Source organism: Erpetoichthys calabaricus, chromosome 1 (genome assembly GCF_900747795.2).
Source record: "Erpetoichthys calabaricus chromosome 1, fErpCal1.3, whole genome shotgun sequence".
NCBI lineage: Eukaryota > Metazoa > Chordata > Cladistia > Polypteriformes > Polypteridae > Erpetoichthys > Erpetoichthys calabaricus.
The window spans coordinates 316,872,881-316,891,800 of record NC_041394.2 but is presented as its reverse complement, the minus strand read 5'-3'; the positions used below and the strand labels follow the sequence as shown (position 1 = coordinate 316,891,800).

Below are 18,920 nucleotides of genomic sequence, written 5' to 3'. Positions count from 1 at the left end.
TGTATTTCCTCATTCCACCACCAGGTTTCCTTTTCCTCCTTCCTCTTTCCAGATGTCACGCCAAGCACCCTTTCTGCTGTCACCCTTACTACATCTGCTGTAGTTTCCCAGCTATCTGGCTACTCTTCACTGCCACCCAGTGCCTGTGTCACCTCCTCTCTAAACTCAGCCTTGCAGTCTTCCTTTTTCAACTTCCACCATTTGATCCTTGGCTCTGGTCTCATTCTCTTCCTCTTCTTGATCTGCAACGTCATCATACAGACCACCATCCTATGCTGCTTAACTACACTTTTCCCTGCCACCACTTTTCAGTCTTCAATCTCCTTCAGATTGACTCTTCTGCATAGGATGTAATCTACCTGTGTGCATCTTATCCAACTTTTTCGAAACCCTATGTTCCTATGGGACTGGCACGAAGAAACACACTGGTTTGTGCACCTCTTGTGGCTGGGTTTTTCATTGATGTAAATGCTGTTTATAAATTAAACAGTGTTTGTTTCTGCCTTATAATAAGCACTGTCAGAAAGTCTCCCTCCCTTTGTACTAGTACTTGGCAGGATAGGCTCCAGCTCCTCTTCAAAAAGAGTTGTATATAAAATGGATGAATGAAGACTTCTCAAGTTTAAGTTGGCAGAATAAGTATGCTTTTTAAACAAGAAAGTTATTCTCTCTCTTGTGACTGTACAAGACTTTATGACAAAATAACCAATGATGCTGTATAACAGTTGAATAAGGTCTGAGAATGTTAAAAAGACCTACAATACTGTATAAAAGAGTACTAGAAGGAAATTCCCAAACTGGTGACATAAATTTATTTTACTATCAAAGACCAGATACAGCAGTTCTTTTAAATTAATCTCTTCTTTGGCAGTTTAAATACTTACAGGAACAAGAGATAGTTTGTTCCAATCAAATAAAGCATTAGAATTTGTGCTTTCAACAGTATTGCACCATTGCTACTAAACCTTTTAGCATTAGGATCAAAGGGGAAGACTGAAGCTTTCAAGTCTGAACTGGTGCCAGTGTTGTCTGTGGTCAAAGTCCTTCACATATGGAAACATCAGTCCACATACCGATGTTGACTGCCACATAACTCTATACACAAAGGACCACAAATCAGAAGGTATTAAGAAAGGATGTTACAGCTTAAAACAAAGACCGTTTTATTGATTTCATGTGATATAAATATAGATCTACTCTCAAAGGAATCCTTTCTTCTTAATGTATGTTATCCCTCTGTGATTCCCACAGCACATATAAAATAAATCTCCACTGTTAGACCAATGAAACTCATCCCCATCATATGTGTGCTTTTGTACCTCACCAAATACTCAGGAGACAGTTTTTATCATCATCAGAGATATAACATTCGCTTCAAACAAGAGATGGAAAAATGTCAAAGATAATAATAATAAGGACTATGTTTTAATTGCTTACCAATCTTTTTTCCCAATATATCCATTGGATATTAAATATATTTTTAGAGAAGGGTGGTTTGGTGGCACAGTTTTTAGTGTTTCCAGCATATGGTGCATGGAGGCATTGGCCATCTTTTCTAGTTTCAAAAGGGTTTTCCTCCAACTGTACAAAAATTTCTTTGAAGGTAATAATCAACTCAGTGTGAGAAGAATGAGCCATATCATAGACCTGCATCACATCCGGGATTAGTTGCTACCTTGTTAGCATTGCTGCCAGGATAGGCACCAACTCATTGCAAATCTGTATGAATAGGATGGTTGAAAAATAAAACACAGATGAACAGAGTCATCAGTTTATTTTAAATCTGAGTATTTCAATCAGCATATGAAAATACATCACTTAAAGATTGCATAAGTTCAGCAGTCTCTTACTCTAACCCGAAGAGCAACACCAGAATTCTAACAAAAACAGTGAATGTGGAGTGACGTAGCGAAGGGGTAGAATTTGAGTTTCAAAAATATCTAAGCTTTCTTCCTCACTTGCATAAAGATTAATACAGTCTCTTCCAAATATTACAAGAATATCACCCACAACTCCAATTATATTTTACATTTCAGCTGTTCTAAAACCAATATATTCATCCATTCTAACCTGCCCATCCTGACAGCTTTGGGTGCAAGGAGTAAATCATCTCTGTGTTCTAATGTCTTTTCTCTTCCTTCCTCTGCAGACCACATGATTGATAGCTGTAACACCTCTGACATCACTTCCAGGATTCATTCCACCTGGATCCATCTCTTCCTGCTAGCAGAACATACGACAAGAAGTTTGGCCATTTTAAAGTTAATTCACTGTGGACCTCTTGTCTGAAAAGATGTTCTATTTTGCAATTACTGCTTGTTTTTTTTATCTACTGATTTTCAATTATATGGGATCACTGTGTGGTTCCCCAACTCTTTATTGTGGTCTGTCTTATCTCTTACAGTGGCGTAGTAGGCAGGATTTGTTGTGAAAATGTCAGAGCAACAGGATGTGGTGACCGTCATCCAGGCCATGGCAGCAGAACTCCAGGCAATCAAGGTTCAGGTTGGGGAACAACGGACATAGCTTGCTGAGGAGGAGGTACGTAACCAAGCACGTGTGTCACTATCCAATGGGATCGACCGATAGGACCGTCCCAGGTATTGTTGCCACAACATTCTGATGGCAATATTGAGACTTATTTTTTAGTATTTAAATTAACTGCTACCCATCATCACTGGAAGCATACGGACTGGGCGCATATACTGGCACCGTTCTAGTAAGGACTGGCTCAGCGGGCTTATTACGACCTTGATGAGCACCCTGCTACAACTATCACAAAGCCGAGGTGTGGCTGATATATAGTGTCTGTCTGGATCAGCAGGCTAGGGCCTGTTGGGAGTGGAAATTTGACCCAGGTATATGACCCAGGTATTTGAATTATTGGGCAGAGTCAGGTATCGGCTAAGACCAGGGGCCAATAAAAAAAAGGATGGTTGAACTGGTGACCTTTGACATCCTAATGAACACCCTCCCGAATTTTCTTGCCCAGTTGATCCAGCGATAAGAATATCAGTCTATGGATGTCCTCATAGCTGCCCTCAAGCGCTGTTGGGCAGCCTCGCAAGTTGAGCATTTGGAATGGTCTGCTGGTCGCCACAAGTTTCTGACAGAACGTGTTGATTCTGGTGAGTCCACCTGTCACAAAACAGAAATATTGGTCAACTTGAAAGAGAAGTACACACTCCTTCCCTGCTGTTGCAAGTGTGGGGAAGTGGGCCATACCAACCCAAAATGTCCCAGCTTAAGTGAGCTGACAGAATGTAGATGGGCGTGAGGAGAAATATATTGTTTCACTGCCAGTCTCTTGCTCCTCCTTTACACCAGGGTGAATGTAGTCAATGGGTACAAAATAACCACACTTATAGATACTGGCAGCAGCACCTCCATTGTCGCATACCATTACTTGCTTCTGCCAGTCTAACCTTAAGCCATGGGAAATCTCAATGGTACAGGTCTGCTTCTTGTATAGTCATTTATCAATAGTACCCTGTAAGATCCAGGTGGCTGTCATGCACATTCCACCCTATCCAGAAATACTGGGGTGAGACTGGTCACAAACTAAATGTGGAAAAGTACAGACCACCATATGTAAAACACTGGGCCTTGCAATAGATGGTCATACCCCGTCTTCACTTTAGAACACGGTTTCATGTGGCAAACTAATATGTATACTCTGATTGTGAAGAAATAAGACGTAAGAGAGTTGCAGTCAGGGCCAGAGATGGAACTGTCCTTATGTATGACACTGCAGTTGTGACTTGCTGGGCTGGCTACTATGAGCAGCTGTTTAAAGCTGATCCTCCGGCTACAACTTTGGATATCTTTGGATTGACGGTTCTTGAGGCTGATCCTCAAATTAGTTGTGAACTCTCCAATTTCACTGAGATTATACAGGCGGTAAACCAGCTGAGGGTAGGGAAGGCTGCAGGGATCTGTGGTATCTGGGGTGAACTTCTCCATGTTGGTGGTAGAGCTGTCCTCCTGGCATTGGAAACAATATTTGCTTCCATTTGGGAGACGGCCATCATCCCAACTGACTGGAAAATGGGACTTGTCATCCGTATCTGGAAATGGAAGGGTTATCGCCTGGATTGAGGCAGCTACAGGGGGATAACACTGTTCTCGGTGCCAGGTAAGGTCCTTGCTCACCTACCAGTGACCAGAGCAGTCTGGTTTTATGCCTAAGAAGTCTACCATTGACCGCATCCTTCACTGAGGGTTCTCATGGAGTGCAAATGCAAATACGTGAATATCGGCAGAGTTTCTTTGCAGCCTTTGTCGATTTTTGTAAAGCTTTCAACTCAGTTGATTGAACTGCCCTGTGGGACATCCTGAGACTTTGTGGGATCCACCCAAAGTTTTTGGATGTCATGGCTGGCCTGTATTCTAGTACTGTGAGTGCTGTGCAGAGTGGAGGCAGAACCTTTGTGTTTTCCCCAGCTGATTTTGGGGTTTGTCAGGAGTGTGTTCTTGCTCCTACTCTGTTCAATGCTTGCATGGACTGGGTGTCGGGCAGGGTCGTGGGGTCCAGCAGCTGTGGGGCATCTGTTGGTGAAAAAAGATTCACTAATTTTGACTTTGCCGGCAATGCTGTGATATTCACGGAGTCAATGGAGGCTCTGGTCGGGGTTCTCAAAAGACTGAGTGAGGAGCTTGAGTGTTTGGGTTTGCGAGTGTCCTGGATAATAACCAAGATTCCAGCCTTCAATGACCTCTTGGGCACAGCCGTGTTGAGAGGTTTAGTACTTACCTCAACTGAAACATTCATGCCTAGGGTGATTCTTTCTATGAAGTCAGTAGACAGATTGGGAGAACATGGGGGATCATGTGGTCTCTGGAAAGGGATGTGTGGCATTCCCAAAATCTTTGCAAAAAGATGAAGGTCAAAGTCTTTAGAGTCCTGGTGCTTACTGTTTTGCTATATGGTTGCAAGACTTGGATACTACCAAGTGACCTGAGACGAAGACTGGACTCCTTTGGTACTGTGCCTCCTTAGAGAATCCTTGGACACCACTGGTTTGACTTTGTGTTGAACAAGCGGTTGCTCACAGAGTCCCAAATGAAGCACATTAGAAGCATTGTGAGGAAGCGTCACTTACTGCACTACAGCCCTGTTGTGCGATTCCCTGACGGTGATCCGGCTCGCAGGATCCTCATTGTTGAAGACCCGAGTGGCTGGACTGGGCCAAGGGAATGCCCATGTAATACCAGATAGATGGTCATTTCCAGAGGGTGGGACTGGACTGCGTTTCTGCCCTGTACCAATGAATGCTCCCCAACCAGACCTGACCTGAAAAATATCAAACTTATCCTTTAAGGCAATGGACTGCAGTGCACAAGGCTAGTGGTTCAGTCCCCAACCGTCCTCAATTCTGTGTGACCCTGAGTGGGTCTCTTGGCTCACCAGTGCTTCTGTTGTACAAACGTGGTAACTGCTTTTATAGAACCATAACTATAAAGTGGCAATGTGGCTTAGTGGAAAAAGACTGCATTCTAAACCACAAAGCTGCCGGTTCAATTTCTTCTTCTGACTCACTGTGAGACTATGAGCAAACTAACCTACCTGTGCTCTAACTGCAAAAATAGATGAAAAAATTATAGTATTTACTGTATGTGTATTTCTGCAATACGAAGGCACTTTCTTTAAGAGGGCACTATACTGTATAAAATAAAGATGTTTATTTATGTTCCTGCATCATAAAACCGATGGTAGTTATGTTTACTGTAAAATTAAAAACATCCAGGATACCTGGGATCTCAGAAGTGTATGAAGTGGGCCAATCCAATCTGCTGTTCGTAGTCCAGATGTTGCACAAATGAAAGCATACACCAAATTCAACAGGAATAAAAACAAAATAATACTTATTTGAACCTGCGATGTAGCCTTTTGCGTAGTTGTACTCTGCATTTATTTTATTAACTCAAAGAGATCAGCTTTCCAGTTTTGACATAACAGTACTCTTTTTGTCTTATTTTTAATCTTTTAAACATTAGGTTGTTTCCAAGGAGCAGGCACCGGAGTTAAGATTAAAGTATTAGATATGATCAAATATTAAAAAAGCTGTATTGAATCAATTTACTGTCATAATCTAACGTATGATCGTCAAATAGGCTGAACCAAATTACCTCTAAGAGTAGCGGCAATCCACGATAAATTGGCTATTCATAACATTCAAACTAAGGTAGACTCTCTGAAGTCGTTTAATCGTATACTCGTATAGTATAATCTTTATTGCAGTTTCAGTTTTGGTATTATTTTGCACACTGATTAAAACGGGGCTTCAAAAAGTCCTAACATCACAGACATTGCAATTATACGGAGTGTATTTGCAATTGGCGGGTTGGTCCTGCGGCTGCGCAACGGTAGTAATGTAGTCATCGTAGAAAGCACGAGAGCGCCCTCTGCTGTTCCATCACAACTTTACAATTTTTGGTTCGCTTGACACAGTGGCAGTCGTGTAAAAAATAATTATAATTAGTACTGTTAAGTAATAAAGTGGCCGAAGAAGGAAGGAAAAAAACACAACTTTTATTTTTTTTACCCGTTTGTTGTTTTTGATAACGCCTTTATAATGAAATCACTGCCCGGAAAAGAAGTTCACGTGTCTTTGTGGCATGGAGGAACAAAAACATAGGGGGACCCGGCATGGAGCGTAATGGATGTACTGTACACACGTGGGGTGCCGAAGTTGGCATCATTTAAACTGCTTAGACTGATCAAGCCTGTGTATTTATTATGTTAACTCGAACGACATTATTATTAATGACTACATTACAAATTACGCGTGTAGTAAATGAAAGCGTTTATTGTAACGAAGAAATGCATTGATTTCCCAACAGTTTCGCTTGTTTAATATTGTTTTACATTTTTTCCGTGAGACACATCAGTTGATTCACTATGTAACGATACTAGCGGAGATACACGATGTTAACTTTAACACAAGGATTTCTTCGTTTCAAACCAACACTCCCGGGTGCCATGCCGATCAGATTTGCACAGCATGCACGCTTTTTGGTTGTAGCAAAATATCACACCGTAGAATGCTTCTCATCAGAAAATGACATTAGAAAGTTTATTGTCGAAAATACAGAAGTCGTACAAGGAAATCATCTTACTCCGGAGATCAAGATGAGACTGTTCACCCCGAAGTGCCGCTTCTGGAGAGCCCGGCCGGAGCTCTGGCCCTTCAGCGACCCGTACTGGGCAATCTACTGGCCCGGAGGACAGGCGCTGACCAGGTACTGTTAATAATATTAATGTTATTTTAAAACGCTATTGGGCACTGCGTGTGTGTATTTAAGGAACATTTCAAAACTGCGTTCTATAAGTTCATCATCGGTGATTTAAAAATTGTTCATAAATTTGTTTTCTCGCTCTTTGATTATTGTAATCCGTCGTTTACTGGTTTGGACAAATCATCCCCTTCGTGTAGTCAAGATGCAGCGGCCAGGTTACTACGCGATCTAGAAAGAGAGAGCGTATCACACCTCTTTTATATTCTCTGCATTGGCATTTTGGTGGATTTTAGGATTCGGTTTAAAATTCTGGTACTTGCTTATAGAGCATTCAACGGACACGCTGCAGTTTGTTTACTCAGACTTCACAATCTGTTAGGTGTTCCGTGTGCGAGATTAAAACCAAGTGGGGGACAGAGCCATTTTATCGTGCAACAGCCTCCCCTTTCATCTTCGTATGGCTGACTCTGTGGTCTCTTTTTAAAAACAGTTAAAAACTTTCTTGTTTAGCCAGGCTTTTGCTTAGAACCTTATTGTTATTATTTTTATTTATTGTATTTTAATTTGCTTAATGTATTTGTTAGCTGTTACTATACTGTGTATCATCTTGTGTCTATGTACGGCGCTTTGTGTCTTCTTGTCTATGCAAAGTGCTTTATAAATAAACTTTACTTACTACTTACTTTTTGCATATCAAATTGTTGGTGTATTTAAACTGCAGCCTTGATCGCTTTTGATAAGATCACAGGATGCAAAAAAATTTGAAGAGATAATTAACTTTGAGTACATATGTGAACACTGTTTAAAAACGTGTGACACACCCTTTGCTTTGATTCCAGCAGCAAGTCTGTCTGGATTGGTCTCAGTCAGTTTAGCACACCTGGATCTTGCATTTTAACTTGGGCTTTGAGAAATAGTTCAAGTCCAGTCAAACTGCTGGGGTCCACCTGTGCTCAGCCCACCGTGGGTTTGTGCACAGATCTTCTGTAGTATTAAGGGTCCCAACTTTCTTTCTTTCTTTTTCTTTCTTTCTTTCTTTCTTTCTTTCTTTCTTTCTTTCTTTCTTTCTTTCTTTCTTTCTTTCTTTCTTCCCTCCCTCCCGTGGGGCACATACACTGGAAATTTGATAGACCAACATTGATCAAAAGATCTGGTGATTTGCACTGGCGTGTGCTACATGGCATCATCTCTGTTAATCTGTTTGTCTCACTGCTTGATCCTTCAGTCACGAACAAATATCCTTTCTGTTAAGAGAGAGAGAGACCGAGACCGTTTTTTCACTGTTTTCTCTTCTGTTCTAGGCTTTGGCCTCTTTTAAATGTCTTCACAGGTGGCGCAGTGGTAGTGCTGCTGCTTTGCAGTAAGGAGACTGGAAGATTGTGGGTTCGCTTCCTGGTTCCTCCCTGTGTGGATAGCGATTTGAGTACTGAGAAAAGCACTATATAAATGTAATGAATTATTATTATTATTATTAAATGTTCTTACCTCAGTTTTTAGCATTCTTAACTTGCCTTTTAATGGTTGTGTATTTATTTATGGTATTAATGGAAATAAGAGTAATCAAGATGAATGTCAGATTGGTAATTTCCTCGTTGGACAAACCAGGCTGGGCATGTATAAATCCAGAAAAGAGAATGTGAAGTCAGATAAACAATGTGACATAATAAGATTATTTCATGGACTTGAGTATATGTAGATTCATTTATTAGTTCAGTGACCTTATGGTCTGGTGGAAGAAATTGTCCCAGAATCGGGTGTTGCACGTGGTAAGGCTCCAGTAGCGTTGGCAGGAGTGAAAATGGGATTAGCTAGACGGCTAGCATTAGTAATGATGGATTGAGTTGAATTAATAATGGTTACAAACTTAATCTACAAGTGTTTGCCTTTTTCGGGCTGTTTGTTCAATTGTATCCTAATTCACCCAGGCTAATAAATGACAAAAAGCATCTAATAAATCATAAAAGAATGATCTAAAAGATACAAGGTTCAAGTCAGTAAACATACAGAAAATCAATCTCTAGCAGTCATTTAAAAAGATACACAGTAGTGTGTTTACAGTTTAAGGAGACATTGTCTAAAGAAAGTCAGAAGGTCCAGGTTTTCAAATTGCTGGCAGTTTACTCAGGTGTCCGTATTGCTGCCATGTTAAGTAGCGTTGGTTTCATGATATTCCCTAAAGGCTACAGATTCAGTTTTGAATTGTAAACTGCTTAGTTCATTCTTGCAAGCCCATCCATCCATCCATCCATTAACCCAACCCGCTATATCCTAACATAGTGTCTGCTGGAGCCAATCCCATCCAGCACAGGGCGCAAGGCAGGAACAAACCCCGAGGCGTTACAGGGCGCGCGCACACACACACACACACACACTAGGGACAATTTAGGACTGCCAATTCACCTAACCTAACACGGGGAGAACATGCAAACTCCACTCAGGGAGGACCCGGGAAGCAAACCCAGGTCTCCTTACTGTGAGGCAGCAGCGCTACCACTGCGCCACCGTGCCACCCTTTCTTGCGAGTCTGAACATTAAAATCTTCATATGGCTTATTTCTTTATGCCATATACAATATGGTTGGCAGTGTTGGACAAATGTTGCAAGATCAAATAATATGACTTGATGGATTGCAGTCTTACTGTAAAAGATTCCCTCGGGGTTGATGTGGATGACAGTACATACAATTAGCACTGATGGCTGCCTCACTGGACTTACCTCTCTAATGCTGAAACAAACACATTCTTTTTACTGCCGTTCTGTCATTTGCTTTCTAAAGCACTTTGCAGAGGCCGGCTTCTAAACTGTGAAAGATTGATTGGAAGGTTAAAAGGTTTTCCTTACATTTTTTTTTGTCAAACTAACACAAATTGGAAATGGAATCGACTTCTAAGTGCTCAAAATGCTATTTGAGATATTTGATATGGCTTTCCATGGCAACGTTCTTCTCCCTGTAAACATTAGAATGGTATTGACAAGGACAGACCATTCAGCCCAAAAAGCTTGCTTACCGTCAAGTCGAGCTTTGAAGATTTATTTTAAAGTAACAGCGGGAATCTACTAATTTCCTTCATAATTTTAAAGACTTCAATCATCCATCCATCCATCTTCCTAACCAGCACCTCCAAGACTGGGTTGTGGAGCAGCAATGCAGGAGTCATATTTGGACAGGATGCCAGTCCATCATCAGGTGAACACTCACACTCCCGCACACACACACACACACAATTTAGCAGCTGCAATTCAGCACAGCTTTGTCTTTGGACTGTGAGAGGAAACCCATACAGACATGGGGGGACATTGCAGAATTCACACAGGGAACACCTAAGACACGGACCCTGCTTTCCAGCACCACTTCAGGCTTGTCACTTTTTAATTTCAGTTTGCTTAAATTGAAAAGTTTCAATTCCTTTCATGCTTCCTCAGAGCTCTTACTTTGCAGTCCTGGAATCCCTCTAATCGCTCTTCTGTGTGTTTCTCCTTGTGCAGCCACTTCATCTTTGTAATATGGAGTATAAAACTGGCTCACTAGTGTATTATATAGCTTAAGCATACAGTAAATGTCTTTTGACTCTACACTATATAAACTAACGTGCTATTAGCCTTCTTGATGGCGTTTGTGCACTGCCTGGATGTAGATAATGACAAGTCCAGTGTGACTTCTGTTTATTCAAATTTAACATTTGTACTTTCTAGTTATAATAAATTACATTGATCTACATTGCATTTCATCTGCCAACAATCTGGCCAAACCTGTATTCTGTCAACGTCTCTTTGTAGTAATTTCACATATTTACATTATCTGCCCTTCACAACTCAATTGTTTCAATTTGTATATAACTGTATACTTTGCATCTTGTAATTATTTTAATTTTAATTCTCATTTCAATATATAATTAACCACAAACAATTCTGTATATCCACCTAGGTGTGGTATCATCTGTAAATTTAGCAAGCTTGTTATTTATAATCTTACCTTGATCATTTACACAGTTGTATGGCTAGAGACTTTGTCACATCAGCGAACCATGAAAGTAAAAAAAAATGTCCCACAACTTATGTAGAAATTAAGAGAACAGGAGTGGGGCTTCCTAAGTGTGGCTCAGTGACACTTTATGCATACGGTGAGTAAACGTCTTCACTATTTACATTACTTTAAAAACGGCCTCACGGCTGCATTATCTTCATGTTCTAATGATTCAAGATTACAGTCCCTCCCTTTCAAAGATCCAAGAGGACATTGGGAAAAGGATCTCTCGCTCAACATCTCAGAAAAGGAGTAGAAAGAAGCAATGCAGATAATTCACTCGAGCTCCATATGTGCGAAACATAGAATTATTCAACTCAAAATTACATATTGAGCACTTCTGTCTCGTTTAAAATTGTCCAAAATGTTTCCAGGGCAAAATCCAACCTGCGAACGCTGCAATCAAGTTCCAGCCTCACTGGGTCACATGTTCTGGGCCTGCACCAAATTATCATCATTCCGGACCCTAACCTTTAAATGCCTTTCAGACAGCCCTGGTGTCACAATCCTCCTAACCCACTAACAGCTGTGTTTAGTGTACTTCCAGATGAGCTTAAAGTGGAGAAGGACAAACAAACTGTAATTGTCTTTACTACACTATTGGCACGTAGACTTATCTTGCTCAACTGGAAGAATCCTAACTCACCTATTCTAAGTCAGTGGGTAACTGATGTTATATAATTTTAGAAACTGGAAAAAATGAAATTACCACTTAGAGGATCTGTGCAAAACTTTTTCCAAACCTGGCAGGATCTAATCAATAGCATTTTAGAATAAGCTTTTAAAGCACTGAGGAAGCAGGTTCTCTCCCCTCTTTCACTCCATTTATCATTTTATCTATTCAGTTGTCTTTACTAGCATAATGTTTTACACTGCTGGCCTAGCACTCTTACTCAGGAGTGGGGGTTGATTTGTTTTGAACCTTTTTTGTTTATTTTTTGGAAAACTTGAGTTATTTGTATTGGAATGTTATTTGATTTTAAAAAAAAAATCAAAATTAAAAAAAAAAAAAAAAATACGGCCCCATGGCTGCTTTATCTTCACTTTCTAATGCTGACATCAATAACTACATTAAGCCAACAAAGATAACTTCAACAAATGTTGCTTCTTTCAAATATTTTATAAGTTTGAAGTACACTTAGACGCAGACCTTCGACACTCCACGACCAGCAGCTAACAACAGCACATCCTGTCAGCGCCATTTTTGTATCCTTTGAATTGCAATTTCCTGTCTGTGAAAGCTGTTGAGTCACCACAGGCATATTTGAACTCATTTTTTAACTACATGATACTGCAGAATGTTAAAAACACACAACTGACCTATTTAATTACATTGCATCACTGCTGTTATTTTTGAAAATCACTTGCTGTCACAAAAATATTATATTTCTCTGGATTATTAAGCAATAAATACAATTTAAAATGCTCCAGCTTTCAAAACTGTTAACAAAGTCTCCAAACTCACTCAATGTTACATTATACATACTTTTTCAAACTTGTTTATTACTTCAAAAGCATAATGACAACAGAAATGGCAAAACTGGAATGTTGTATATAATGTTAACTTGAATTTTTTTTTGTCATCAAAGTCCACACTCGCTCGAGTAACAACACTTTGTTTTTCAGTTACCACCATGGAAGAAATGAGCTTCACTCTTAGTTTAGGTGAGAGAACGTTAAGCCTTTTCATTAACAGTAATAAAAGGAACGGTGAGGGGATTCACAGACTATAAATGCGTAACTGGCATTTTGCAGATGTAACAGGATGCTTTTTATGACTCGGCCCAGGCTTTTCCACAACATGTCCTGCACGTAGATCTTTCAGGCATTACACTTTGCTCAGCTGAATTCCTAGGCATGTCCCATATCAGTAAAAGGTGAGTTGGTTTTCAAGCACACAGGATGTGTCTTTGAGGCGGACAGTTAAATAACCTGATCGATTAAAGCTGATAACGTCAAAGCTTCAAATGTAAATTACACATGTAAATGGTTTTTACCCTGCGCAAACACAGTCTACTCAAAGCTCAATGAAGTACAACACATTTTTTCACCTTACTGTTGTGATAGACCCAGGAGCATCAGCTAGCCCCCAAACATGATCACATAGAGAGTCCTGGGTTCAAATGAATATCCTTTATCTCTCTCTACATTTCACCTCTCCTTTCACCAGCGCGCTGCCCTCCTCCAGCTGAGTGTTGCTCCACAGCTTCCCAGCTCTGACTCACCTGGATAAGTGAGTGTGTTCCTTTTTATTGAGGACCTGGGAGTACTTCCGATGCCAGGGCCACCGCCTGATGGAAGTACTTCCGGGTCATGCGGAAGTCCCATAAATTGGGGAGCACATCTCCTGACAGCCGCCCCTAGCAGTACCCATGGTCCAGCAGGACTACTGTGTTGCTGGACTACATCTCCCAGCATTCCCTGCTGGTTCCAAAATGGGTGCCAATATGGAGGGCTGCTGCCATCTCGCGTTCTGGGGGAATAAAGAGTCCCCAAGAACTTCTGGTGGGCTTTCCATCCATCCCCTCCTGCCATCACTTCCAGGTCCTACTCCTTCCTTTCTCCTTGTTGGGATGCCCATCTGTCTGCTCGGAGCCTCCTGTCCGGGTAAGTAACCATCCCCTTCTCTGGTCGGGATGCCCGTCCAACCCCTTGTGGCATTTACAATGTTTACTAAAAACAAGAACTACTAGACAAGGTTTTTTTTTTTTTCCTACTGCAGTCACTTTGGTTAAGCAGTCTCTAATTCATGTCTGTTTTTCCTGATCTCTAAATCATTATTACTGTATAAAGGCTTATATGACATATTATTGGAAATAAGTGCAATTCTGAATCCTCAAAATTGTTTTAAAAGTGTGTTTCAGTACAATATATTGTTATTCTATTTGAGCGTTTATAATATTGGGCTATATTGAGCTACTGCGGTGGGTTGGCACCCTGCCCAGGATTGGTTCCTGCCTTGTGCCCTGTGTTGGCTGGGATTGGCTCCAGCAGACCCCCGTGACCCTGTGTTCGGATTCAGCGGGTTGGAAAATGGATGGATATATTGAGCTATATATACTTTGTTATGTACATGAATGTAACAACTAGAGAAATTCCTGTTAATGAACTTAATTTTGAAAAATGTCACCCCCCTTTTGTTCTTACCAGGTTTCTGTTTGATAATCCAGGCACTAGCAGGGGTAAGAAGGTCTTAGATCTTGGAAGTGGATGTGGTGCCTCGGCAATGGCTGCCAGCCTCAGAGGCGCCTCGCACGTTCTGGCTAATGACATAGATCCAGGTATGAAATGCATCACTAAAATCATACACTGGGAGGAACATTTTCATAGAAAAAGAAAAATCCAAAATGTACTAAAGTATTGGTATACCCTCTAATGCTATATACGTAGTGTTACAAAGTAGGACTATTCAGCCTACAGGTTACTTAAAATAAATGCAGTAACATTATCTAGAGACTGACAACAGTTCTTATACTGCAAAATATTTATACTCCTTTAATGCACATATAATTTAATTTCTGGTGCATTGTTATACTTAACTTGTGATACATTTAAAAATGAGCACCAGACCTGATCAGTCAGAGTACCAATCAAGGGGCTCTTTAACTTGCTTCAGTGGCTCAAGGTTTTTATTTTTCCACCCATACATTATCCAACCCGCTATATCCTAACTACAGGGTCACGGGGGTCTGCTGGAGCCAATCCCAGCCAACACAGGGCGCAAGGCAGGAAACTAACCCTGGGCAGGGCGTCAGACCACCGCAGGAGAGAGAACTTGTAACCTCATATTTCAATCACTCTAACGCAGGGCTATTCAGTTAGTTTTGAGTAGGAGCCACAATTTGAAAATTATACCAGTTGGGGGGGATCATTTTTAGTTTTAAGACAATTTTTAGAATAAAAATAAAATCATAATTTATCCTTTCAGTATTTTTTTAGTTACTTTTGTAATTACAAAACTTAAAATTACTAGAAATATCAGAAGGAGATTTGGATTGCAAGATTATTTTGTACTTGTACTCTGTCAGTGTCTAATTTTCTCACATTCATTTCACAAACAAAATCTATGCAAACGATTCCCCCATTCCTTTATATTTGCAAAGTGCACATCAGAGTGCATATTACTGTATAGACACACGAGTGTATAGTAATGTATCAGTAGACTTGCTGTGTCAAGACACAAGTCACCTCCATTTTCAAATGCACCCCATACCCTCACACACATTTCACTTTTTCACCCGAACGCATCTTGTTTACATCTTCTACATTTGTCACCCAATGAGGAAAATGACATTTTGTCAATCTAACAATAGCAGTTAGATCAGACATGTCCATTGTAAGAAAATGCGCAAGTACTGGCTGGTGGGCGCTGCTGGATGACTTGTCGTAATGGTACGCTGAGCTGAACATAGTGCATGAAATAAAATAAATGCTGCAGGCCTCCTTGAAAGTCTCAGTTGGTGTTAAAGTTATGGAGTGGGTTGTCTGTAATATACCCCCATGTAAAGTTGTCTTTCCTTCATCACTGATAAAGACACAGCTCGACTCAAACTGAAACAAACACGTATCTCTCTGTTCTCATCTTGAGGATGTTGTCTCTTTTTCGACAATTAGTTAAAACTGACTGTTAGTTATTCTTACTTGTCCCACCCTATCAGTGCTAACACATTTTATATATCAGAATGAAAATGTTTACTTTGTAGTTTAGCTGAAAGAGTGGTATAAATACAGTAGCCAAACTATTCTGGTTTTCAGTTCTCAGCTAAGATGAATGGCCTTCCAGCACACTCTCAACATCAAAGTCTAATTCAGCAGCAGAGCCATCAGTACACACAAACTGCACGTCCCCCAGACTCAAGTGGGTGGCTCAGCCTGGTCTGCTGCTCCCTCTTGTGTGCAGTCACACATTTATTAGCTGAAGTCACCTTGTCTAGCGAGTGTCCAAGAAAAAAATAATGTGATGTTGGACATTCACTCTGAAATATAATTCAGGAATTGAAAATATTTTGTCCATTCATTACTCTTAAAGCTACAAACGCTTTACATTTTGCATGGCTACTTTTACTATTAGGAGTTTATAACGTCAGTGAGCCACCAAACTTTCACACACTGTAGGTAGTTTTTTACATGTCATTGTCTCAGTAAAAAGAAAAAAAACATGTTATTAATACATCTTAATTTGCTTTTGTTTTAGTGGCAACTACAGCTATCAAGATGAATTGTGAACTGAATAACCTGAAACCTTTACCTGTGTCAGTAGAAAACTTGATTGGGACCAAAGCAGAGGACTGGGATCTTATCCTTTTGGGAGACATGTTTTATGACACCGAGCTTTCAGATGGTTTGCATTCTTGGCTGAAGCAATGTGTCAGCACTCACAGAACACAAGTCCTCATTGGAGACCCAGGAAGGGCTAACTTTGAAAATCATAAAATTCAGAAATGGCTGCGTGAACTAGCACACTATGAGCTGCCCCTTTGTGTCACGGAAGAGAATTATGGACTGACATCTAGCAAAGTCTGGGAGTTCTTGCCTTGAAAGCTCTATGGCATTAGGCAGTATACACTTGTAATAATAATTAAAAAAAATCACATTTATACAGTATTTCGTTTATAAAGCACTTTACATAAACAGTGGGGACCCACTTCAGCCATCGCCAGTGTGACTGTAAGGCACAAGGAATGACGGCTTTTATTTATAGCCAGCATGACTGGGTGAGATTCAGAACTCTTAATTGTCTCTCTTGTATTGTTTTAATTGCCTTTTTTATTTTATTTTAGTTTTGTTTACTAACTTAGAGCTAAGAATTTAATGCAAACACTAAAGACACCAACAGCTGACTTTGTCCCATTTGCACCTCTGCTTCTTTAATAAAGCATTTCCTTTAGTAACGTTTATAAAGAGATATTCAGTAACATCTTTGTTTTTTTTTGTATTTATTTATACACATTAAATTCAAACACAATAAAGACACAATCATACTCTTCACGTCAGAAATGCACATATTAATTATTTGGCACACAAGTATGTTGTTGTAATTCATACAATAAATACACATATCATAAAAATGTGGAGAACCAGGAATGAGTATCCTTTAATTCTTTGTTAAAGACAACTCTGTGACTTACATAAAAATACAAAACACAAACTAGTGCTTTTTGGTCACAAAAATATTTTTGAAAATGTATGTAATAAAAACATACCACAAACGTACCTAAACACAATGCATGCGTCTTACTTTTAGCATGCACTTGTATGTCACTTTGTATTAAAATGCCATTTGTGTCACCCGTGTCTCACATCAGCACCTCTGGCTTTCAAAATGGTGGGACTGTCATTCCATCTCCACAAAGAAGGAGAATTTAAAGGAATGCAGCTGAGGTGCGTGAACAGAATGAGATGCTGCCATCATCTTACGTTTCTGATTTCTCCAGATTATGTGACCTGCTTATCCAAGACCATGGTGTGTTTCCTAGACTGCCTCACATTATGGTGGATTAGCAGTGGCTGTCCTGCTGTATGTGTGATGTAGCAAACCAAACGGAGCTAAAATTCTATTTAGAAACACTAAAAAATGTGTGCTGTAAAATATCTAATGATGGGTGCTTATCTAAGGAGTATTAATATTTGTTCTACTAAAATCCTTCCAATACAATGAAATGCAGTTAATGTCTAGATTTGACCACACGGGGTCACCCTTGCGCTATGTGATGTAAAGCAAGTTGGACAGGGGACACCCCTCTCTGGTCAAATGGCCAGAAGGCACACGGAGTTGTAGTCCAGTGGTCCAGCATTGTGGAAACGCTCTGGAGTTGAACTGGCTTTAAGGTTAGGTGTGTTTAATAGAGGGTTCTAAAACAATTCTGCCTGTAGAGCATAAAAAGCTGCCTCATTTTTTGAAAAACAATGATTCACCTGCATATCTCTGTTCATGAACTCTGTGTTTTGCTACATTTGGAAAGTGGGTTCCTTCCAGCCATCAAGGTTCTACTGTACTCAACAGGAGCATTGAAGCTTCAGTAGACCTTTTGTTTTTCGATCATGGTGGTACACTGCTGCCCTTTTTTCAAAATTAATGCTAAACATATTAGTTCTATTCAGTAGATAGTCCAGGTCACTTGCTCAATTTCTTTCAGTCCCTCTAGCTGTTCCAGGGCATCTCTTGAAAGATCTGTAATCAACAAGCACACATATTAATCTGCATACATTTACGATACTAATGTTCAACTTGTAGCACCTTATATTCTCATCACAAGACCCACTTAATCCAGTTCAGGGTTATGACAGGCCAGAGCCTACCTACCCCAGCACATCCTGGAAGAAAGCAGGCGTCAGGCCAGGAAGGTGTGCCAGTCAATCACAGGGCCCACGCCTGCTCACTCTCATAAAGACGGGAAATGAAAATGCAGATTGCACTCAAACCAAGAACCCAGGGGGCCACTGAGCACTCCTGCTGGGAGCCATTTGTACAGAATAAACCACAGTAGGAGTTACTCCAGAACCATAAGTGTATGGGAGGGAGAGCAAGGGATGCCTTTTATTGCTCTTTTTACGGACACTTCCAGTTTTTTAGCTTGTTGTTATTGAATATTAGGCTAGCATAATGGAATTAATTTACATTTTATAAATGACTTGTTATTCAATGTATAACAATAAA

At 40.2% G+C, this 18,920-nt stretch overlaps 2 protein-coding genes across 4 annotated transcripts in view; one reads left to right on the top strand and one right to left on the bottom strand.

Moving 5' to 3' along the window:
• Positions 1-6,625: 6,625 nt before the first annotated feature.
• etfbkmt (electron transfer flavoprotein subunit beta lysine methyltransferase) lies at positions 6,626-17,272 on the top strand. Its single transcript, XM_028817774.2, has 3 exons — positions 6,626-7,242; positions 14,414-14,544; positions 16,458-17,272. Exons 1-3 carry the CDS (start codon positions 6,929-6,931, stop codon positions 16,799-16,801), a joined length of 789 nt encoding a protein of 262 aa, XP_028673607.1. The 5' UTR covers positions 6,626-6,928; the 3' UTR covers positions 16,802-17,272.
• Positions 17,273-17,331: 59 nt separating this feature from the next.
• Positions 17,332-18,920, bottom strand: part of amn1 (antagonist of mitotic exit network 1 homolog (S. cerevisiae)) — a 60,943-nt gene continuing 59,354 nt past the window's right edge. For all 3 annotated transcript variants that reach the window (XM_028817786.2, XM_051929161.1, XM_051929164.1), the window contains exon 7: positions 17,332-18,434. In XM_028817786.2, the coding sequence (XP_028673619.1) occupies positions 18,361-18,434 (74 nt within the window). In that variant the 3' untranslated portion in view covers positions 17,332-18,360. The remainder of the gene's footprint in view (positions 18,435-18,920) is intronic.